Source organism: Diceros bicornis, chromosome 7, assembly GCF_020826845.1.
Source record: "Diceros bicornis minor isolate mBicDic1 chromosome 7, mDicBic1.mat.cur, whole genome shotgun sequence".
In the NCBI taxonomy this organism is placed as follows: domain Eukaryota; kingdom Metazoa; phylum Chordata; class Mammalia; order Perissodactyla; family Rhinocerotidae; genus Diceros; species Diceros bicornis.
This window is the reverse complement of record NC_080746.1, coordinates 52,519,302-52,544,570: the sequence shown is the minus strand read 5'-3', so window position 1 is coordinate 52,544,570 and position 25,269 is coordinate 52,519,302. Positions and strand designations below refer to the sequence as shown.

General features: G+C 48.7%; 1 protein-coding gene across 1 annotated transcript in view; it reads right to left on the bottom strand.

Moving 5' to 3' along the window:
* TENM4 (teneurin transmembrane protein 4) overlaps positions 1-20,495 on the bottom strand; it is a 397,674-nt gene extending 377,179 nt beyond the window's left edge. The window contains 2 exon segments of the mRNA XM_058545514.1: positions 2,083-2,376; positions 20,408-20,495. Of these exon segments, the coding sequence (XP_058401497.1) occupies positions 2,083-2,376; positions 20,408-20,447 (334 nt within the window). The 5' untranslated portion in view covers positions 20,448-20,495.
* Positions 20,496-25,269: the final 4,774 nt, after the last annotated feature.

Genomic DNA, 25,269 nt, shown 5'->3' with positions numbered 1-25,269 from the left:
TATGAGTAAGCCGAGACATCCCAGGACTGGAGAAATGCAAGGTGAGGGCCAACTCTAAGGGCTCAGTGCTCCTGTTGAGCCAGTCTGGCCCTTCCAATGTGTGAGCTTAGAAGATTTATTTCATCAAACGTGAGAAGTCCTCAAGGCTTGTTTGCTTTAAGTCCTTTTGGCCTCTTTCCTGAGGAGCCCAGGACACAGGTTGACATTCCACCTCACTCAACATCTAGCTGTGCAAACTTGGGCTGGGATATCACCTGGGCCTCAGTGTTCTTGTCTTTAACATGGGGTGATCACGTATGACCTGCTACCCTCACAGGATTTCTGAGGATCCAGGGAGGTAAAGGAAGGGAGAATACTTTGTAAACTGCAATGCTCCTGTCTGCCTATGAGATGAGAATGCTTCTAATTTGTTGTTTATGAAAATAAGAAGGGGGTCCTTCTGGAGCCTCACATGCTGGGAGGGCATCAGGCTGAGCTGCTGGCAGGGCTCGCTGAGCTCTATCAAGCATGGGCAGGGAGGAGCTGGGGGCAAGCTTTGAGACCATTTTGTCCCTTCCCCTTGTTGAGACCCAGCGATGACAATTAGTAGTAGGCAGCACCTATGAAGCATCTGCTCTGTGCCAGGTGCCGTGTCAAGTGCTTCATTCACAGTCCTCATTCATCCTCCTTTCCAACCTACTCTTAGGGGGCATCACTGCTATCCCATTGGCCAGCTGAAGAAGCTGAGGGTAGCAACAATGGCAGAGCCAGAATTTGAATCCAGATCTGTCTGATGCCAGAGTTTGAGTTCTTAACCACAAGCTGGGAAAGAGCTGAAGGCCTCCCATCTTTTAAGCCTGAGAGGCAGCCTTGCTAACAGGTCAGCTTTCAGTGGAGCCAGGCCTGTGGGAGAGGCCATGTCAACCTGCATGGGAGCCTGTGTGTGTGACCTGCTCCTCTCACCTCGGTGATCTTGGGCAAATGATTCAGTTTGGGGTTGTTGTAAGGATTAAACAACAATGCCAAAAAGTATATAAATTACACAGCACAGTGCCCGGATAACCCCGTCTGTGGAAGGGGAGTGGGCAGGGCAGAATCAGGGAGGGCTGCGTGAACTGTCAGGGACTGGTAGTGGCCCACCAGGCGTCAAAGAGGGCTCACGGCTCTGCAGGCAGAAAAACAGGCATCTCTGAGGCACCAGGGTAGGGAACACACATCATAGCAGGTGTGGGAGTAAGGAGCAGTTCAGCGGGGCTGGCACATGGGTGGTGGGGTGTGGAGGGGCAGAGGATAAAACAAGGCAGGAAGACAAGTGAATTTGGGGAAAGCCCTCTTATGCCAGGTTAAGGAGCTCAGGTTAAGGACAATGGGGAGTGGTTCCCACGCTTCACTCTGGCTGCAGTGCAGAGAATGGCCCAACGGGGGCACCACTGGGTGAAGGGGTGGTTGTGTGAGAGACGACAGTGGCCTGAACTGGGAGAGAGGCAGAGAGGATGGAGAAGAGGGACAGATTTGGAAGGTATTCCCGAGTAGGATGGACAGGCTTTGGTGACTACTGTGTCTAGGATGTAAAGGAGAGGGTGCCAGGATAGCCCCCCAATTACTAAGTTCTTAGGTCTAACCATCGCAGGAGCATCTTCCTCTCAAGGTCAGGACAATGCTGGACACAAAGAAGATGCTAAGATATGTTTGTTGAAGGAATAAATATGTGAACAAATAAGACTTCTTCAGCACTTGATGGTAGCATGCTTACCCCTTAACCACATCGTTTCATCGGTCCTCACAACTCAATGCAGTGAGGAGACTACTCATGTCCACCTAACAGATGAGGACCGAGGCTTAGAGGGGAGGCAGTGGCGCCTCTGAACGCACCCGAGGCAGTCTGACAGGGAGGGCAGCTCCCAACCACCTCATTATGCCAACGGAGGGGGTGAGCACGAAAACGAATGAACCACAGCGCAGGCTTTGACCAGACCCAGGTGCCAAAACAGCAGAGACTTGGTGTTGACGCGGTACCCCGCTCGCGTTGGTGCTCGCCCGCCCCCAGCGCAGGTGCACACCTGCAGCACACCTGCCCAAGACCCGCCCCCGGCCCGCCCTCACCTGCGCGGCAGAACTCTTCGGCCTCCTGCGGCACCACGTCCTTGACGCGGCCGCCATAGGCCAGGCGGGCGTCCTGGTCGTAGGCCTTGAGGGTCTCGCTGGAGCTGTAGGACTTCTGCGGGGCCTTGCCCTCCTCGCTGTCCGCCGACGAGCTGGTATAGCGGCGCTCGGCGTCTCGGCGCCGGGTCAGCGAGCGGTACGGCTTCCTCTCCTTCACGTCCATGGCCTCCGGCCCGCGCTCCTCCACATCCACGAACAGGGTCCTCGCCTCACTCAGGGCCGAGAGGTCTGGAGCTGGGGAAACCAAAGAAAGGCCGTGAGCTCCGGCCCCAGCAGACGAAGGCAACACCTGGTCCATCCGGCCCTCGATTCACCCTGCAATACTGCGGAGGAGTATTGCTCCACAGCCACACAGGCGTCAGGAGCACAGGGGGCCCTGCACCTAGGGCCTCTAAGGATGAATCCTGTCTCTTTCTGCCACTCCATCGAGAAGATGCCTCCGCCTCCTCCAGTGATGGGTATCAGGAAGCTGACAAAGGTCAGAGGACGCTGGTTTTCCTAATCCCCCAGACAGGAATCACGTCTTTGTCCCCATCACATCCCCCGCTGGGACAGGGCCTGACACAGAACAGGGGCTCCTTAAGAATTCCTGAAACCAATGACTATACTCAGGCACTGGGATAAGCACTTTGCATATATTATCTCATTAAATCGTCACACGTCCCCAGATGTTACTACTGTCGCCAACCTTTCTGGGAAATGAGCCAAGGTATAAACAACCAATCCACACTTATCATCACCAGATAATTAAATAATTCCTTGCTTATTGTCTATTTTCTTCCACTAAGGTGTAAACTCCATGAGACCAGGGGCTTTACCTGTTTTGCTCACTCCTGATCAATAGCACTGAGGGCGGAGCCTGATGCACCTAGTACACATTTGTTTAACTAATGGGCCAACCAATCCCCATCTGACAGATGAGAAAACTGAGGTTCAGAACCTGCTTCGAGGTCACTTAGGTGGTAAGCAACAAAGCCAGGATCTGAACCCAGGTCTGTTTTTGTATTCTATTATGCCCCCTTGAGCCTGCTCCCTGCCACTACACAAAGTGTCCTTCCAGCTAGGCCGGCCCTGACTACATGCCAATCAGAGAGTCCCTCCCTCACCTCCAGTCTCGTCCATCTCATCAGAGGACCATCAGCACCTGGGGAAGCCACAGCACATGCCCCAGACGTCTGGGTGTTGCCGGGGTGTCTGATTGGTGAGACACGCCTAATCTCCCTTTCTCCTCTTTTCTCCATCTTGACCTTTTCCCCCTAGACTGACACCCCAGGATTTTTTTAACCTATCATAGCACGCTTTTTCTCCTAAATGTCTTCCTTTGGCTATGGGGTTGCAAATGTAGCCCCCTATGAGAGCCAGGATATAAGCACAGGAGGAAAGCAGAATATTCTGCACAACGTATGAGGAGAGCTCTTGTTTTTCTTGAAAGATGCAACCTTCTCCGTTCTTTCTTTCATTGTGCCACTTTGCAGAGCAATGTGGGTCTACAAAACATTCCACTGTGTGACTGTCCTCTGTTTTTGTATTCTACAAAATACAGATAATAGAATACAATAACAGAACAAAATTCATGATAAACAGAGCTGGCAGGGAGTGTCAGTGCCAGGTGGGGGCAGGGGGCCCTCTGACAGGCGGGGAGGGTGGGCCTGTCCAGGAGGGCAGTGGGAACTCAGTGCTGGCCAATGCTGCGATATAGGAGTGCAGGATGTCCTGTGAGTTTTTAAGACAAGCTGGAAATTTGGATTTAGATGTAAAATGTATGATTTTTAAATGCTGTCCTTTATTATTTTTTAAAATTTCAAAATATTTTACAAATCAAACAAAACACACTGACGGGTGAGTTTTGGTCTTAGGGGTAGTGGTTTCCAAGTTCTGCCTTCCATTAGATAGATGCCTATCTGAGGCATCCCTGTGGCCTGAGGATGTGCTCTTTCCTCCCAAGACCCCAAAGGCCCTCTCCAGGGCAGGTCTTAGCTTGGCTCCAATGCAAACTCGATCTGTCTTGTTAAAGAGCTTTCTAGACCCAATCAAATGGGTCCACGTGTTCCAACCTGGAAACCTGTACCACTTTGCTCAGCAAGGGAATGTCTGAGGTTACCAGTCAGTATCTTTGGGATTTATCATGGACCCCTAGTAGACTGCCCTCTACATGTTCTCCATGATTTTCAAAGAGTGCAAACATCTGTGATTTTATTGATGCCTGATAATAACCATGAAGCATGCAAGACACCTATTTTCACCCCCATTTTACAGATGGGGCAGCAGTCACCCAGACCCATACAGCCTCCTGCCCAAGGTGACTTAGTGGCAGACCCAGCATTACTAGACAGACTGCAGTGCCTTAGGGTTGTAACTAGAGCCAATCAAGATGGATAAGTGACACTGTTGGGGACCCAATTCTCAAAGTATCCCTGGAAATTAGTGCTGGGACAAGGGGTGTGACTTAGGATACACAGAAACCAAATCATCTTACTGGGCCCAAACTCAGGGCCCTGAGCTCTGCCCTCTTGACCCTCGGCCTCCTGACACTGGCTGACAAGAGGGTGGTCCTCTGAGTGCCCGAGGGGCAGGGCCGCAGGGAAGGAAGAGACGGGTGATGATACCTTCTACTCTGTAAAACCCTTTTGACTGCGCTCTGTAGTTTGAAAAACATCTTACGCTGTGACCTGATACACATATTTATGCATGTGAGTGTGTTTATATGTATAAAATGGAAACAAGCTTCACAAAACCAGAGTTACTGCACGATGGGCAATGCACTCTATTTCCTATTTCATTCTCTTTCACTTTTTAAAAAAGGCTCATTATAACTCCCTCAGTTGATATCATGACCCAGTACTGGCTTTTGACCCAAAGCACTGCTGTGGTCCAACGTGGATGAGGATTTATGGGGACTCCGCCTCGCCTCTGTGCCCTCTGGCTCTTCACCTCCAACCCATCTCCCCAAGTGACAATGATCATGGTGATAATAATAAAAGCACTCAATTAATGTCATCCATCATTAATACTAGTCACTAATAATTCATAATATTAATAATGGTATTAATAATAATAGCCAATATGCTATCAGTAGTAGCTAATACTTATTGAGTGCTTACTTTTACTATTATATGAGATAATGTTTTAATCTTCATTTCAATCTAGTGACATAGGTGCTATGATTATCTGCAAATGACAAATGAGAAATTGCGAGGTTAAGTATCCTGCCCAAGGTTACAGGGTGGGTGGTGGGGCCACAATTCTGACCCATGTGGTTGAGCGCGGCATGTGGGTATAACTGCCAGACGGTACTGCCTTTATAGGCTGGGCCAGGTGAGTTTCCTAGGCTCGGATCACGCCATTGCCCTGCTTACGCCCCTCTAGCAGCGCTGTGGAGCCTTCAGGATGAATTATGGTTTCTTGGTCAAAACGGAAGGCTCTTCTCTATCTGGCCTGTCTCGCTTCTGTCTCACTGAGCCACTTGCACTTTCCTGGACATTAATTCTGTGGCCTCTCCATCCTCGTGCATGCTGATCCCTCATATTCAGTTAACTAGACGGTCTATTTTCACATCTGCCTCTCCCCTTGACTGCAGCACCTGGAGGGCAGACCTGGCATCCATGGTGCTCACAAAATGTTTGCTGAGTGAATGAATGAATAAAATTATTTGGCAGCTACTTCATTCCTTCTTACCAATGTTAAGTAATATAAAATAGTGGTAGTTCAATTTAGGCAAATATGTATTGGGTACATCTAACATTGAATTAAAGACATTGCTTAGATGTATTCTTAAATTTAAAAGGCAGCCTGGGTTTAAAGTATGTGTACCACTTAGCAGCTGTGTGACCTTGGGAAAGTTATTTAACCTCTCTGTGCTTTAGTTTCCTCATCTGTAAAGTAGTACCAATCTCTTAGTGTTGTTCTGAGTTAATGAGTTAATATATGTCCCTGGTACATATGGTCCCTGATACATAATGGGTGCTCAATATGTGTAAGCCATTATTATCATCAGAAAACACCACATTTTAAAAGGCACACTTCAGAAGGCTTCAGCTAGGTGTCAGTTATAACTAGAGAAGGAACATTCTCTCAGAAACATGTGTTAATAAGGCTGAGACACATTTTAGGCTGTTAAATTGGTGGATGACTATGTCTTCTTATCAGTGTGTGCCTGTTGACTGAGACAGTGGCTTCGAGGCAAAGGCTCAGTAACTACTAATTATTAAGAACACAGTCCCCAAACTCATGGCTTCCCGGTCACAAAGCAGAGGCAGGGAGAACATTTGCCTTGCTCCCACCTCCTTTTTGTTTTTTTCCATTTTAGGCTTAATAGAGTAATTAAGTAAATATTGACTTTTTTTTAGACAGATGAGAGGTCGGTCATGGTTCACACTCAGATTGGCATTTAATAGAGAAAGAAGAGGTTGGGATGAAAGAAGTGACAGTGTAGAAAAGCTCCTCTTGGAGCAAGGGTCTGCCATACAGTGATGCTGAGGCCCTGGCAGGAGGATGGGAGATGCTGGGGAAGGGTGCCTAGCGCAGACCCTGCCACCCCCATCCACATGCTGGGGGACAGAAGCACCCTGCACACGTTCATGCTTCAATGTGCAGTCCCCTCCATACCCTGCTGACCTCTAGGTTCCCCACTGCCCCCGAAATCCAGTAGCCTGACCCTTCCTAACTCTTCCTCCGCTTCCTCTCACCGCCAGCAGAGCAACCTGCCGCTCGAACTCGCCTCTCCCAGACGCACACCCTCTACTACTTGCTGCAACTTTCTCCAGGTAAGACCCGAGCACCACGAAGGTGCCTTCAGAGAGGAGTTCATTTCTACAAGCTGTTACAGACTAGTCTTGTGCTGGGCACTGGGCGCTGGGCCCCAGATATGAGCAGGACACCAGCCCTGCTGGGACAGCTCACCGACTCTTGGGGGTGTCAGCCATAGGGATCACCAAAAGTGAATGCTTTGATTTGATAAAGCAGGAACTGCAGTTTTACAAGTGTCTCCTTATGCTGACATAGGTGCCATTTTTGATGTCTGTGGGGAAGGAGAGTGAGCCCCAGACAACAGCAGGGAAGAAACATGTACGTATCGAGCATTGTGCTCAGTGCTCTCTACATAGCCCGCAAGAACCCTAGTTACTTCTTGTCTTAGAGAGCAGGCTACGTGACCCAGTTGGTTGATCAAGTTCACACAGTAAGTGACAGCACTGAGACCCAAACCCAGTGATTCTAAAATCCACATTTTTTTTTTTTTTTTTTCTTTTGCATGGAACTGGACTCAGATGGATCTGGAAGGTTTGAACAGGTGCGTGAATGTGGGGAGGCCTGGAGACACATGGTGGTGATGGTGATCAGGTGCCATGTCAGATAGGATAGAGGCACTAACAATAACACAACTTTTAATCGAACACCTACTCACGTGCAGGGTATTCTGTACATGTTATTTCTAATCCCTACAACAATTATACAGGTCAGATATTATCCTCTTATTTTAAATTTTCTCATTTTACAAATGAGATAACAAGCTCAACGAGATTAAGAGATTTGCTCTAGATCACATGGCTTCCAAATGTCAGGGGCTAGGTTTGAATCAGAAGAAAATGTTTAAACCTGAAGAAAAGTATTGCACACCTAGTACCATAGGTTAATTGACTTGGTAAATAATTGCTAAGGACCTTTTCTGATCTAAGTGCTGCAGAAGATGCCCGTAGGTAATACACGAGGCTCCTTGGTTCCCTCCCTCCCTGCTTCTCCCGCCTCCCCTCCTCTCCCAACACTGCCTTCCTACCCTGCTGTTCCAAGCCTTGTGTGAGGCCTCAGTGGACGAGACAAGTGGGCTTGGTACTCCTTGGAGTCTCTAGACAGTGGGTGAGTCAGACAGGGAGAGAGGCAGGGGTAGGACACCACAGGGGCTCCTAGCCCAGGCCAGGTAGGCCAAAGGTGCAGAGATGATCAGGGACCACTGCCCAGAGAAAGTGACATCTAAACCATGACAAAGGATGTCAAGTAAAAGGGAGCCAGGCCGGACGGTTTAGAGGTAAGGAGAGAAAAGAAGTCTAGATCTATGGCTTTCCATTTTCTCTAACCTACAGTAATCATACATTTACTTCACAATCCAGTACACGTATAAATCTACAAACGTCTAACTAAAACAAAAATTTCAAAGACTACGCCTAACTTTTCCTCAAGGGTGGAATCTGATATTTTCTATTCTCTTCTACTAAAATACAATTATGGATGGGTTGCCAACCTGCAGTTTGAAAAACACTGTTCTAGGTCACAGCGGGGACGAAAGTTGGAGGCGTGAGAGCTCCCAGAACAGAGAGAGGCCCAGTTATTCCTGGGGTCCAGACTTCAGGGGGACAAAAAGGTTTAAGATAAAGCTTGAGAGGTGAGGAGTGAGCAGCTTGGTAGAAAAAAAGGAATTTCCATGAACGATGGTAACTGGACAGTAAAATGCAAACGTGCGTGTGGCAGAAAGCCTGGATCTGGAGATGCGGGGTGAGCGGGGGCGTGTCCCTCAGCTGATTTTCAGAGGCCCTGACCTGGGGGGGCCGGGAGCTGGTGGGAAGAATGACAAGGTTGTGGGACTGGGGAGAGAAGGGAGATGGGGGAAACAGCTTTTGGTGTGCAGAGGGAAACTCAAAGAGTGAACTTGGGCCCTTCCCGTGGGCTCCAGCGATATTTACGAGGGGCAGTGGCCTGGACTGCCGGCAGGGGCATTCGAACAGACATATGGCGCTGCCGAGTAACCCCTGCCCCTGCCAAAGCCCTCGGAGACACGGGGGCTGTTACCACCCGGGGTTTCCTCGCAACCTCAGAATCAGCCAGAGACGAACCAGGAAATTGACTGAATTCCTACTGGACTAAAGTTTTATAAGTTTTCCTTAACATAAGCACACGGTGATATTTTTAGTTCTTTGTGTGTCAAAAGGGCCCATAAATATTTCAGAGCTAAAATGTGTTCTACAAAATGTAAGTCCTGGGCAGTATCTGTGGGTGGATGTGTGTATAAAATCATCATAAACTTTTACTTTCCCTAGTCCTTCAAAATTTGGTCTTGACATCCTTTGTTTTAAACTCCAGTGGGATAGGAAAATGAATGCTGGGGGAGAGGGGCACCTATTCTGTGCCAGGTACTGTGTTGGCCTATGTACAAACTAGAGAAGTAGGCATCATTATCCCCATTTTACAGATGTGGAAACTGAGGCTCAGAGTAGCAAAGTGATGCTCAAGTTCACACACTATGCCGAGACGGGAATCTGGGATGTCTGGCTCCCAAGGCTGTGCTCTTTGTTGTGGGACCCAGAGCTCATTTCTCTGGTCCTGTCACTTTAGGGAATCTGTGGCCTTTTAAAACAGTGAGACAGTGATTATAATAGTGGCTAAGGACAAGGTCCTTACAAGCATTACCTCATTTAATCCTCACCATACCCTAAACCATCCTCATTTTATAGATGAAAAGGCCTGGATTAGAGAGGTTAAGTGCCTTGCCCAGAGCACCACAGCAAGGAAATGGCAGAGCCAGGATTCAAAACTGGGTCTGTACCACACCAAGTCTTATGCTTTTAATCATAACCCACACTGCTTCCCACCCAGCTCATGCCTTATTATAATTTGCTTAAATGTCCTATTTGTTCCTTCCCTTTTTTTTTTTTCCACAGTATTAATTCCTCTGATGAACCCAGTTAGCGCCTGACCTGGGCATGTGGGAGGAGTGTTTTTACAGCTGCTTCTTGTAGTGTGCCCTGCACAGAAAGAGCACTGTGGGCCAGAGAAAGGGCTTTCTTGGGAACATGGTGGCATGTGGCCAAGTGCCCAGGCTGGCCGCAGGGACATCCCTAATCAGCGGCTGGCTGGCAGGTGACAGATGGTGCCCCCGTCTACAGGAGCCACCTTGCCCTTCTGTTGGAGGGCTTGGCACAGACCAGGTATCGAAGGGCTGGGAGTTGCTGTATGGGCACGGCTCCTCTGATCCCGAGCTGGGAGAGCTCCCAGCAGAGCTGCCTGACCCCTCAAAGGGCTAAGCATGCACAGGATGGGGACATAACAGGCCCACAGCCAACAAGAGGGCTTAGGAGGGCTGTGTTTTCCAGACTCCTCCATCTACATTCTTCCCCTCCCGAAGCTATTTACCAGCCAATGATTCTCCTTTACAAATGGTGGCATCTTAGAGTCAGAAAATGGGGTATTTATTATCTTAGGACTGAAAGTACCCTCAAAGGTTAGCTGGTTCATGCCCCATAGGATGTGTGAAGCCCCTCGGTCCAATCCCCACCAAGTGGTCACACCACCTCCAAAGCTGGGGACTTCACCACCTCCAGGGACAGCTCTGACCATGCTTCCGGATGTGGAATCCAAACCTACCTCCTTTTAGCTTCCTTCCATAGGCCTCACCTCTCCAACTTGGGATCTCAGGAAATAAGTCTAATGCTTTGCCTGGCAATAGCTCTTCCAGACTGAAGACGGGCCAGCCTGAGTGTCCTTGAGTCTTTTCATCAGACTGAACATCTCTCCTTCAAGCCCTCACCTTCCCAGTGATGCTTCCCTGGGCTCATCCATCCTTGCTCCCTCTTTGCCATCTAACAAGACTTGATAAGGTCCAGGGAGAGACTTAGGGACAAGGAGCTGGACCAGATGCAGTCAGAGGGACAGACATATCTATAAATGATTCCAGCATGGTGAACACAGGAAAGCAGCTGATACAGACACTCTGGGGACAGAGAGGGGACACCAACACAGGTGGGGTGGGCAGCAGAGGCCACTTGAAGGAGGTGACACCTGAGCTGTGGCTGAGAGGCTGAGCGGGAGTTAACCAGGGACAAGGAGAGGAGGATGCTCACGTTTGTCCACATGCCTCTCACGTGGGATTGGCTCAAATCACTGGAATCTCTTGGTGCAGTCTGAATGTCCTCCATGCACCCCTCTCTCCTGCACCTGATGCCATATTCCCATGGGCAGCTCAACCCCATGTGGCTTTCTCGGAAGCACACCCATCAGGGTCTCAGGTTGAGCTGGCTGCCTGCTAGGACTCGGTTTCTTCATGAACAACACCTTGAGAAGTGGTCTCTTCTGCAGTTCAGCCCCCAATGAAAGGGACCTCTTTCCTTCTCCCTAGAAAACTCCTTCAAGGGTCAAGCCCCAAACCCAGGTTTTTAGAATGCCAATTCTCTGTAAAAAGTGTGCAAGGGCCCCACACAGATTTCTGATTTTCTGTGGGTTTATTCTGGGACCACATTACGAGATAACCAGCAGGAGAGGAGAGATAGTCGGGCTGATTAATTGCACATCCCCTACTGTGTCCGAGGCTTAACCTGTAACTACCGGGGGCTCCTGCTGTAGGCCTCTGTTCTGTGAGGGGTGAGCTGGAGCAGAAAACCAGTGCCACAGGGAGCAGGCATCAGTTTAAAGCTTCTGGAAACAGAGAGGCTCTTAGTTTTAACACTAACTCCCTCGATCCCACACGAGCCCCCCAGATGTGTGAAGGTAGCAACTGCTGTTTCCTCCCATAGCTGCTCAGGGCTGTGTTTGTAGAGAGGAGGGAGCTGAGGCTCAGCAAGTGCAGAGCCAGGAGCTGTCAGCTTTCTCCTGTTTCCTTTCATGGCCTCAGTTTTCTCTTCTGCAACGTGGGGTGGCATGGAGGGTCATATGTAATCCATGCTTGAGGATTGCATTTATGTTCTGGAACACACACACACACACAGAGGAATTTTAAGTACTTTGTCAAGGGCCAGGTGTTCTGTAAGGTGCAATGATTGCAAAGCCCTCGGGAGGTGCCAGGAGGGGTCTTTGCAGCAGACAAAGCTTGTGAGCGAAGGCATCCCAGGAATAGATGTCCAGGTGGAAAGCAAGGGAGAGAGAAGTGGCTTGGGCAGACTTTCACTTACATCTCCTTGTACTCAAGCCTCACAAAGGCCCGTAACAATGGAAAAACCCTAACTGCCTGAAGCTGCCGCCATTTCCAATAATTAAAGGCAGACTTAATAGATATTAGGGTCCTCTTTCCAGTAGCTGGGTGGTCAGGCAATTTTTATTTCAATAATTAGCTTCTGTAAGTCACACAGAACTGGAGACAGATAAAGGCAGGGCCAGTCTTGCATGGAGCTAATTGTGCCCCGAGTTCTACGTGCCTAATCAAGCCTTGCACTGCTCCTATCCCTTTCATCCAGGCCTCAAAGGACTTCGCCATCAGTAATTAAGTCTCATAAGTGCCATAAAGAAAGGGATTCTCCTTGGCAGCCAGAGTGAAGAAGAGTCTGCTGGGGTGGAGGCGGGGCAGGCAGCCATGCGGCTCGCCCCCAAGATGGGGGACAGAGAGCGAGGAACTGGCCCTGGCCCAAGATTCGTCCTGTAAGCCTTTGGCCTCTGTGCATTCTGCTGAGACAGGACAACAGCAGATCTTGTGCCTTCACTGGTCACCTCCTGTTGAGTCTGGCTCAACCTGCCCCAAACTGGAGTCAGTCCAGATGGCCACCCAAAGCCTTTCTAGATTTCTCAACCTGGATGGTCTCTGGGGGATATATTTGTAAGACCCGCCAACTCAGGCAGGGGTAATTCAAATAGCACTCTCCTAGATTGTTAGGGTTAGAAGGGGACATACAGGATGTAGTCGCCCAAGGCCCATCTGATGCTTGGATTCCTTCTCTGAGTCCACATGGACACCCGCCAGCCTTGGCTTGATCTCTGATGACGAGGCGCTTACTCCTAACACGTGTCATCCTCTGAGCTTGGCCTTAGACCCTTCATTCTGATAGTGAGCTGGAATGTGCTTCGTCCAGAGCCTTTCTGCTGGCCCTCACTCTGCCTTAGAGCCTCACAAACAAGCCTAATCCCTCTTTCCCAGAGCAAGATCTCTCTTCCCCAGGCTCCAGGAAGCAGTGAAGCACAGTGGCAACAAACACAAGCTTTACATCAAAAGCACAACCCAAAAAAGGAAAAATTGATCCATTGGACCTCACCAAAATTCACACTTGGGCTCTGTGAAAGATTCTCTCAAGAGGATGAAAAGATAAGCTGCAGAGTGGGAGAAAATATTTGCAAACCCACATATCCAACAAAGGTCTAGCATCTAGAGTAAATAAAGAACTTTCAAAACTCAATAGTAAAAAACCCTAAACAACCCAATTAGGAAATGGCCAAAAGATATGAACAGATATTTCACTGCAGTGAATATACAGATGGCAATAAGCACGTGAAAAGCTGTTCAACATCATCGACCACCAGGGGAATGCAAATGAAAACCACAATATCACCACACATCCATCAGAAGAGCTAAAATAAAAAATGGTGATAACTCTAATGCTGGCAAGGATGCAGAGAAACTGGATCACCCATACATTTCTGGTGGGAATATAAAATAGTACAGCCTTTCTGGAAAACAGTTTCTTATGAAACTAAACATGCAATTACTATATAACCTAGCAATTGAACCCCTGGGCATTTATCTCTCCGAAAAGAAAACTTATGTTCACACAAAAACCTGTACAACAATATTCATAGAAGCTTGACTCATAATAGCTAAAAACTGGAAACAGCCCAGATGTCCTTCAACAGGAGAATGGTTAAATAAATGGAATATCATGGATACTACTCCGTGATAAAAAGGAATGAACTAATGAATCTCTAGAGAATTATGCTGAGTGAAAAAAAGCCAATCATAAAAGGTTACACACTATATGATTCCATTTATATAACATTTTTGAAATGACAAGATTTTAGAAACGGAGAACAGATCAGTGGTTGCTGGGGTTAGGGATGGGGTAGGGGTGGGAGGGAGGGAGGGAGGTGTGGCTATAAAAGGGCAGTGTGAGGGGTACTTGTGGTGATGCAAATGTTCACTGTCTTGACTGGATACACTAAGCTACAGGTGATAAAATAGATGTAAACACACACACACTCTCAAATAAGCACAAGTATAACTGGGGAGATCTGAATAAAATGAGTGGATTACATCAATGTCCATATCCTGGTTGTGACATCTGTTCTCTTACTATCGTTTTGCAAAACGTTACTACTGGGAGACACTGGGTAAAGGATACCCAGGATATTTCTGTATTACTTTTTACAACCACAAGTGAACTACACCTTTATCTTAATAAAAATTTTAATTAAAAAAATAGGTTTTTTGAGTCAGGCAGACCTGGGTTTGAACCTTGAACCTTATGTCCCTTCTGTGCAACTTTGCACAAAGAAACTACCTGAGCCTCAGCTTCCTTATCTGTAAAATGGGGATAGGATCTACCATCTTACAGGGTTGCCTTGAGGCTTAAATGGAAATGCTTAACTGTATGCTTGGCTCATAAACAAGGGCTCAATGAACAACAGGGGTAAATGTGACATTATTATTCAGGATCAATATTTCTGTGCCTTCTCCTGATTCAGTTCCCACTCACCTTGCCTCCATCCTGGTCATCCTTCTCTGAAAAAGTTACTTTTGGTCAATGTCACTCTTTAAAACACTGGGGTTGAAAATGGAAGGGTCTGATGCAATCTCCATACTGGAAACTGCTCTGGCATCTTATGATTTCTGGCCACGATGCCACACTTCACATGCTGTTTTGGCTAATCGCTTGCCATTTATTTCCTGTGTCATGTCTTTTTTTCCCCCAAGAATGTAGCAAGCTGCTCAGATTCATATTCACCTACCAATTCTTCTGCATCCACTATGTGCAGGCATCAGTACTAATGCAAACACGCCCAGTGTGGCGTCATGTGTCTATCACAAAATCCTCGGGACAACACTGGGAGTTAGGTGTGGTGGTAGATTGCTATAGTAATGACACCTCCCTTGTGTAGTCCCCCATGCTGACTCCAGGTTGGCCATGTGACTTGCATTGGCCAAAGAGCAAAGGGAATATTATCAAATAGGAATCAGAGGCATGAAAAACCCTTGAGCTTTGGGCTTGCCTTCTCTGGCTACTGGAAAACATCCATCCTGTGAAGAGGCCCAGGCCGGCCAGCTTGTTGCTAGAGACACAGGGCAGAGCCAGCCAACCCCCTGTAGATTGCAGCCACATGAGCGAGCCTGGAGGACTCTGCTGAACCCCCTAGTTCCGCCCAGCCCACAAACAGGAACCAATAAATGGTCACTGTAAGCCACTACATTTTGCAGTGATATGTTACATAGAAAGGCCAATACAGGTATTATTATAACTTCCACGTTATAGATGAGGAAACTGAGGCTCAGATAATTAAAGTCCCTTAGAAGATAAGAGGAAATGTTGTGAGGACAATAGAGGTAATCCCTAATGTTTAAACAGGACTTCAGAGCTTATAAATTTCTTCCACATTTTTGAGTGATTTAATGCACCATCCTGTACCTCTCTTTTGGGGAACTTATCAAAACTATATTTATATTTATATTTAAGTACTTGCTTAATTGTAAGCTCTAAGCTCTATGGAGATGGGGATCGTGTCCATCTTGTTCAGTATTGAATCTCAAACTTTGAGCCTTGCAAATAGCAGGCACTTAATAAATAATGACTAACTGAATAACTGAACAAATACCTCTGAGTAGCTATGTCATGACCCTATATTAGATAGAGAACTGATGTTCTGAGAGGTGAAGTGCCTTGTTTCAAAGTCACACAGCCAGCAAAAGGCAGGGCTTTGACGCCGCCCAGGTCTTTTGACGCAAAGTGCAAAGGTCTGCCTTAAATTCTCTGTGCATCCCGAGGGTGAGACAGACGAGGAAATGAATAACTACCCCACAGTTAGGAGGGAATGTTGTTGGATGAATTCCACATGTGGAAGGAATGCCACTCCCCATGCTAAGAGGACTGATCAAACCCAGCTCCCAGCTAGAGCAGAACGTGCTGCAGTGTGAACCCCAGTACCTGGGATCAGAGATGCCTGTTAGTACAAGTCCCTTGGGAACTTGTACCATCCAGCCCCAAATCCCCACGGGGCACCCCAATCAAATGCAAAACCACCCAGCACACACAGGAACGATGAACAGCTCTGTCCTCGGCCCTGGGCGAAGCCGTGAGCTCCTTAGTGAGGGACCAGCCGATGTTGGCACCAAGCTCTGCATGCTCCTGTTCCGGTGCCCCTTTCCCTTTATCCCGTCCTTCCCCACTGCTCACTACACAGAGGTGACATTAATGCCCTTAACCACTCTGCCTGGGAACCCCAGACTCTAGCTGAGAGGGCTCTTGTTACCCTCCCAGCAGCCACCAGGAACAGAGGATGGAGGCCATGCTCCTCCACAACCGCCAGGCTGTCCGAGCACCACAGTGGGCTCACGTGAGCTGAGCAGGGCCTCCCTCGGTGGCTGCAGCTGCCTCTCTGTCTTCCAGGGGGGCCCTGAGCCTGTCCTCTCCGTGAGGAAGCTCTGGCCCTTGGCCCCTCTGCCGGCTAATGTTACACCTGGGTCATGCAGTCTGGCTTCCCGGGCCAGACCCTCTCTTTGTTCTCTTGATCATACGCTTAAATTTGTTTTCATTAAGAAACTCTGCCTGTCACTCCATTAATTCCGCTTTTTTGGGTTGTTAACCTCAGTTGTTAACTGTACCAGTCTTTGAGGCCACTCCAGCCGGGAGAGGACATAGAATGAGGCTGCTTGCTCCTCTCCAGGGCTGCAACGCAGAGCGGGTACAGTATTTAGGGACCAGTCTGGCTTCTACTGGCCAGCAACAACCTGGATTTGTCTAGTACGTTGTTTCTAACGTAAAGTCCCTTCACTTCTCAAAAGTCACCAAGACACCAGAATGCCGTGAGACAGGCAGCGTGCAGATCATCACCGTCTCCAGCTTCCAGATGAGGACATTCCCTGTTACAGAGAAAGTAGCAGCTAAGAGCATCAACTCTGCAGCCAAGCAGCTGGGGTTCAAATCCCAGCTCTGTCACTCCCAGCTACGTGCCCTGGGCATATTATTTAACCTCTCCATGCCTCATATCTGAAGTGGAGATAATAATTGTGCCTACCAGATAGGGTTGTTGGGAGGATTGAATGAGTATGAGTTAAAACTTAGAACGGGCTTAGCGCCTGGCTATTATTATTATTGTTATAAGGTATTTCATTCCAACCCAGATGCAGTTCTGGATTTCTCCACCTTACTCACACTATTGCATGAGGACACAAATATCCCTGTTTAGCATTATGTATTCATTCAGTCAGTCACTGAGCAAATACATACGAGAAATGTACTTGCGCCCAGATCTGTGCTGGGATGCTAGGTGACAAGGGTTTGGTTGTTGTCTCAGAAGGACACAAAGAGCACATGTTTTGAACAGGAATGTTCCAGTTTGACTCGCAGCCCTACATTTACTAGGTATGAGCCATAGGCAGTCATTCTGGGCCTCATTTTCCCCATCTGTAAGATGGGGAGTTATTTATATCCCTGCCTCTCCTGAGGACCAACATAGTCATTGGGAGGCCTGGGAAGGGAGCCTGTGACAGAGCTTTCTCAGACCAGAGCCCGGCCCTCCTCCAGCTCTGGCCAGCAGGGAGGAGCAGAGGGCAGTCCCTGAGGCAATGGCCTCAGGTCACTGTGTGGGCCTCTGCTTTCTGGGAAACCTAAACCCCCATCAAAGAGAGGGTTTTAATTGGCTCAGGCTCTGTGCCCATTCCGAGGGAGCATCACAAAGCAGGGATTAGCCCCCAGGAGGGCCAGGCCCCACAGAGATGCCAGATGGCTGGAAACTGGCCCCGTTTATCTCGAACTTCCAAAATTGCGAGCCCTTCAGCCTGATGCAGGAGGAAGGAACCTCCTGCTTTTCCTTCTCTTCCCACCCCATGAGTGCAAGAGAAGGGTGTTTAAATCAGAGCCTTGAGTCAGGAAGCAGATGGGAAGGGCCTTCCAAATGATGTTCGGCATGATCTAGATCGGGCTTAAACTTCACAGCCTACGACAAGCAATTGGATTTACCTTCTGGGGCCGTACTGAGAGAACATAATGCTGGGGCCTTTCCTGGACCTGGCACTTTACAGTTTACACAGCACTGCCAATCATGTTACCTTCACTAGCCCTCTACTGCCACGAGGAGTAGGTTTTATATCCTCATTTCAACAGGAAAGTGAGCTGACTTTGAGACCTGGCATTGCGATCCTACACAAACAACATTAATATACAAAGGACCAATACAAACAGTGGCTCTCATTTACTGGGCACAGGGTATGTGATACTTGTTTGCCAAATTGTTGCCATTTTATATAAACTGAGGCTCACAGGGGGCAAAGATTGACCCCAAGTCACGTAGCTTTTTAAAGGAGCTGAGATTCAGGGCCCCACAAGGAGGGCCTCAGTTTTTTAAGCTATATCATGGAGGTGACAAAGATCAGTTGTATTCAGAGGTTGGGAGTGTCACATGAGCAGGTGGATGTGGCTTTGAAACTGTGAAGCACTATACAAATGTTCGTTATTCTTGTTGAGGAACGTAAGGCTCCAAGAGGTGGAGTGACGTGTCCGAGGTCACCCAGGGGCAGAGAGTAGAGCTGGGACTTGATCTCAACGTTCTGATGGCCAATGTCCCTTCTACTAAGCCACAGCTGCCATCCGGAACCCCCGCCTGTGCAGGACCAGGGCTACCGATCCACAGGAGCATCAGGCTGATGATATTTCAACACTTGGCTATTTGAAAAATACAAGAACAAGCAGTTGAGAATAAATGCCAAACCTCTAACTGGTTAGGAACACCACCTAGGGGCACAGAGATTTGTCAGTGTGACTGATGCTTCCTGCTTAAATGCAACATGCAGATGCTCACGCAGAAGAAAGGCAGGCTGCGAGCTGGCAACAGCAGCGAGTGAAGAGGACTGTGCAGGTTAGAAAGCACTGCTTGCGTCTGAACTCACCTGTTCTGTCTTGCATCCCTCCAAAGGAGGGGTGGTCATTCCTATTTTATTGATAAGAAGCCAGACTCCAGAGAAGCTTAGGACTTATTCAAGGTTGCACAGCTAATAAGTGCCTCAGCTGGGATTTAAACCAAGAACTGTTTTACTCTAAGATCTCAACCCCATCCCCTGTGCATTTCTCCTGCCCACACTACCTTTGCTGCATGGGTGGGATGGGGTTACCTGTCCACCTCTGCCCATCACACTTCCCTGAGTGCCTCATTTCACCAAGTCCCTGTGCTGCGCATGAGGATTCCCAGACAGTCTTCTTTCATGGTCCTCTCCTGTAGGACTGCACTATCTAGTGGAGGAAACAACCAGAAACAGATAATCCCCAACTGACATCCTGCAGAAGGGCTGCCTCACCTGGCCTGGGGGCAGGAGAGGAGTCAGGCTGGTTTCTTGGGCACCTGATGCTTTCAAGAGTCTGGAGGATGCAGTGGGAATCTGCCAGTCATGGAGAGAAGGAAGAGAGGGGAAGGAGTAGGGTGCCCTGCGCCAACCAGGGCATTTAATTATTTTTTATCTAATTCAAATATTGGGCCTCCATTTAGGATGTCATTTAAGCAATCAGATCCTTGGCTAAAAACAAGTTAGAAAACCACTGCCTTAAGATATATTCTCAATTTGTTGGCCTGAAGGAGTGTTTTGTATAATATTGGCTTATCAGCCTTGGATAACTTCACTCATCCATTCTTTCTGTTTTCTCATTTAAAAAGTCTATTATAAATGGCTAATTTATTCCTTTACATATACCTATTGATTATCTGTTGTGAGCCAGACACCATCCTAAATCTTGGAGATATAGAAAAAACAAATATCTCACCCTGTCTGCATTCTTCTACCCTGCTGAAGCTTCTTCACAGCTTTCAGGGTGATTTTTCTAAGAAGCAAATAGTCTAGAAGACTATAATCGTGTCCCTGCTCACAACATTCAATGGCTCCCTATTGCCTAAAGCCTTCCTACTCCCAGGGTGGCTTTGAGCCACAGACTAGTGCATCAGCATTATCTGGGAGCTTATTAGAAACGAGAATCTCAGGCTCCACCTCAGATCTACTCGATCAGAATCTGCAATTAGATCCCCAGGTGATTCCTACGACATTGGGGTCTGAGAAGCACGGGACTGTAGGATGTGAGCATGACCCTTCACATCCTGATACCTGCTGCTACCTGTCCTGTCCCATCTCCACCCTCTTTTCTCAAACATTATACTCAACACCACTCTGGCCTGCCCACCTGTCCTCTCCCGCCTCCACGCCCTTGTACACATGGGGCCCTCTACCTAGAATATCCTCCCCCGCCGGCTGCCAGCTACAATCCCTTCCTTTCTGGGAAGTCAGACTTAAACCCTCCAGGAGCTTCCTCAAATTCCCTCTCCCCTCCTACCCATCATGTGACTCCATTGCCCCATCATCCCATCATTTCCAGTCAGCCCAGTGTCTGCGTACCTGTTAGACAGCTCAGTGCTCTGGAATTTGTGTCTGTCATTTAGGTCGGTGTCCATCTCCTTCAAAAGATGAGGCCTGGAGGCAAAGGATGTGCCTTTTCCTTCTTTACCTCATCCACCCCAATTCCTATGCTGCCAATCACTGGGGATGCAGACAGGACTCACAGTCTGCCTTGAGGAGCACCCAGTCAGCGGAGGCAGACTGGCTTTCAAAGTAATGGGTACAAGCACCTGTCCTCAAGACAGGTTTGTGGCAATGAATGGGATGTTTACTGAGCTGAGCCATTTTTGAGGCCGATGGTACCAGGTGGCTTTGCTCTTTGGACAAATGGTCACTGGCTCTCCCCCCTCATTGATCTTTCCTGACAGAGCTTCTTATTGTCCCCTGGGGGAGAGCGCCTGGCTTCTGGACAGAGTTCTTAGGAGGCCGAGTTCTGCGTGAACCCAACTCTGCTCACCATCTCCTGGCCCCTATCTGCTTGGCCTCTGTCCTCTCACATGGCTGCATGAGTGCTCAGAAGTGACATGCATACAGCCAGCCAGGCCTGGATGGGGACAATGCTTCCTCATTTTGAAGGAAGAGTAAGTAGTAGGTGGCCAACTCCCATTACTCCCATCCTGTGTATCAGGAATCAAGTTCATGGATTAATTAAAGTCCTCAGTGACAGGCATGAGGACTAATTAATTAACATAATGTATTAATATATCCACAAAACATTTACTGAACACCTGCTTTGTACGAGGCTATTGAGTTAGATATTTGGGATACAAGGATAAATGACCTCTGGTCCCTGCCTTCAGCTGAGGTCGTTTTCCCAATTCACGGGAGGCAGCTCCAATGTACGGAGAGCTGAGATCTACAGCTTACGAGGGAGTCACTTTACCTCTCAGAGCCTCAGTTTCCTCATCTGTAATGTAGGGATTACAATCCCCACACCGTCGCTCAAACTCGAGAGGCTCCGACAGAATCACAAGTCAAAATGTTGGTAAGTCGTAAAGCGCCATACCACTTGGGCGACGGTTACTGAGGCAGGCACTGTTAGTGGCCAACCCAGGAGCCATCTTCTGCCCCTTTCCCTGGGCTAACCCAACCCAGTTCTGTTTGGGAAAGCAACAGGCTCAGCCCCAGGCCATGAATCATGATTTGGTTAAGGCGCTAAGGATAAGCCCTTTTCCTCTTTGCCAGATACTCCATTTCCCAGCCTCCCTTGCAGTTAATGGTAACCATGTGACCCAATTCTGACCAATAAGATGAAAAAGGAAGTCCACGAGCAGAGGGAGTTTTTGGGAGGGCTGTGGCTGGTACCACTCATCTCCTTCTTCTCGTCTTAAACGTAGTGGTAACATGTGAGCTCTGGTGGCCATCTTAGGACCATGAAGTAACAGGTATGAGACCTAAAAATCACCTTGTAAGGATGGTAGAGTGGACCCACTTTCCTTTTCCACTTCCCCTGTTCCTGAGGCACCCACTCCACTCAAGGCCCCAACCTGTCTCTCCTGCATGGTGGCTACAGCCCCTAACCAGATGCTATCTGATGATAAACTCTGAGGGTCAAGTTGCTAAGATGGAAAAATGGGGGGAGATGCTGATCCTGAAAACAGTTAATTATGGTTCTATGTGGAAAGTCTTTGCAGCAAAGAAGAGGAAGGCCCACCAAGAAGAGTGGGGATGGCTTAGAGGTCAGAAGAAGCTGAGGGAGGGGTTGGAACTGCACCGCCTTGTCTCTGTTTCATAGGTGCAGATCTCATCTGCACAGTTGTCTGAAAGACAGGGATCATGCCTTCTCCTCTCAGAGCCTCCATCGCTCTCAACTCAATAAACACAAAATAATCATAATGAACATGTGTGTCCACTGAAGGAGGCACACTTCTTGCCTCATTTAATTCTACCAACAGCCCTTATTTTATAGATGAGGAAACTGGAAGTGCAGAGAGGTGATGTGACTTACCCAAGGTCACATACTTGAGTCAATATCAAGCCAAGTCAGGTCTTCATGTTCTAGGCCTATGCTGTCCAATACAGCAGCCGCTAGCTGCACGTAGCTAGTTAAATTTAAATTTGTAATTAAAATTAAATTAAATCCAATTCCTCAGTTGCACTAATCACATGTCATAAGCCACATGTGGATAGTGGCTACTGTACTGGGCACTGCAGATGCAGAACATTCCCATCATGGCAGAAAGTTCTATTGGACAGCACTGGTCCAGAAGCTTGGGATAATCAGAGAATAATTAATAGATTCCTGCCTAGAGAGCACAGGCCTGTACAGTGAACCTAGCATGGGGTCTGGAGTCAGTTGGCCTGGGTGTTTGGATTGAAGAGGGAGAAAGGAGGGGAGAGAACATTCTCTTAATGCCTGAGATGTGCTGATCACTATGCAATGTGCTTTACATCTGCTGGCACATTTATCCCTCACACCAACTCTATGCCAGTGTCATTTATTAATCCCATGTGACAGATGAAGAAACTGAAGCTCAGAAATGTAAAAAGACTTGTCCAGGGCCACACATCTGGGAAATGGTGGTGCTGGGATAGGGACCCAGATCTGACTCCAAATGCAGATCCATTTACCAGGCCTTTCTCCTGTAGGGCGCCAGGGTTGGGGGCATTTCTTCCTCTAACTGTTTTCTGAAGGGACTCTGAAGGGAAAAGACGGATCTTTTCAGTAAAGTAATTCCAGTATGGGTGGGGGCTTTGCCCACACAGGCCCAGAGGGAGGTGGCCCTCCCTTCAGGGCAGCTCTGACTGTCTCCCAGGCCTGGGAGGCCAGCTCATAGGGCGTACTCATTCTTTCCTGGGCCTCCCCTCCCTGGCTGAGCTCTTGCTATCAGAGGCCTCTGTAAATCAGGCCCCAGTCCCCTCTGGAGACTGCAGACCAGGAGGGACAAGTTCCTGCTGCCAGAAGATGAAGCTGCTCAGACTCTCCCAGGGAGCTTGCGGAAGCTCCAAAGGCTGGGGCCTGATTTACGAGGCCGCCAGTGGCTCCGGGCTGTCCCAGAGCAGCGCCTGCACCAGCTCCAAGCTGTGCATTCGTCCAGGGATGGGCCAAAGGATCTGAGGTCAGACCCAGCACTGGGTCAGATCGGTTCCTTCTCCCCTGCAAGACGGCTTGGAGTCAGCCATGCCCAGCAAGAGATGTGTCCATCTCCAGCTCTTGGATCAGCCTGGGCATTTTCGGCCCTGCCTGACAGGGGATGTGGAGAGACAGGTAAAGATGCAGGGCCAGGCCACCCTTGGAAATGGGGTCGAGGCTGCAGTCAGGAAGCTCTGCCTACAGCTGGCCTTCAGTCCTCATGGCAACCCTTCAAGCCGGGTAGGACTCTTGCCTTTTCCTAGGAGGAAATGGAAGCTCAGAGAGGTCAAGGGATGTGCCCAGGTGGTGAGCAGCAGGGCAGGATTGGAACCCACGTGTGGCACCAAAACGCCTGCATCTTGCACTCTGCTTCCTTGAGCAGAACCCCATACTCAGTGAGTCTTTCTTGACCAACAGATACAACTTACGTCTTTCATAGGAAGTATACACTCCTTTACACTCTTCCAAGCTCTTTCATAAGCTCAAGTGAGTGATGAGAGGAGACTGCATTGTCCAGTCCTATGAAGTTTATAAACTGAGATGAGCTCCCTCGCCAGGGCTGACATGGGGGCCTGCAGCCTGCCAGGAGAGCCGTGGGCCTGGTGACCTCTTGCAGTCTCTTCCACCTTGAGGTCCCTACACTGACTAGCCTGCTCTTCCTACTGGGAGGGGAGCAAACTCCCCACTGCTCACTGAAGCCATAACTTCCTAGTTATCAGCAATCATAGTGCTAGATGCCATTTAAAGACACTCACCTAGCAGGTACCAGGATGCTCAGTTATCACAATTTCTCTCTAACCTGGCAAAGTATTTTTATCTGATTTGCAGAAGCTCAGAGGGGTTAATGCTCCACAGCTAATAAACAGCAGAGCTAGGGCTCAACCTGGCTGTATTTGCTTCCAACCCCCTCTGTGCTCCCATTGCAGCATCTAGCGTCTAACAGTGGGCCAGCCTGGGTTAACCCAGTGAGGTCTATGATGTGCCGTATGATTGTCGCCTCTGCTTCTCTGCCAGATGGTGACTCACTTCAGGGCAACAATGCGCACAGTAGAGGTTACAAGTATGGATTCTAGAGTCAGAGCCTGGGTCTGGATCCCAGGGCTGCTTCTTAACAGCTGTGTGACTTTCCACAAGTAACTTAACCTCTCTGGGTCTTTGTTTCCTATTTTACAAAATGTGGATACTGCCTACCTGCCTCAGGGACCTACTGTGATGATCATCATCCCCAAGAAGCACCTAGCACCATGCTGGCTCGTGGTAAGCAATCCACAAATGCTCACTGTCGTGATGCCCTTCTTCCCTGGTATGCAGCACAGGACTGACACTGAGTCCACAGTCAATGAAGAAAGGCCAGTTGACTCAACAAGGAGATGAATTGGGATGATATCTTGCCAAAGTGTTAGGTAAAACTGCTGGTGTCGTTGTTATGGGGAGAGAGTTCCAGATGCAGCTCATCAACATGGACAGTCAATCCAATAGCTCAGGTTCCTAGGGAGTCCCCTCCCCACTGCAGTTTTGGGCTCCCTTGCCTCCAAGGCCCACCCAAACCAGGAAAGCGCTACTTCTCCCCTTCCCCTGGTGTGCCTCAGACCTCCCCTGTGCTGTTTCTGTAGGACAGCCAACCAACGTCTGGAAGGCACCCAGGGCAGCCATTCCTTGGGACGTGCAAGCCTCCCACCCCCAACCCAAGGCTGGGACGCCAGAAGGACAAATCCCGCCAAACATATGGACCCACGGCCCAGTAAAGTCAACAGCTGGGCCACTGGCTGATTTCTCCTCTGTTGCTTGG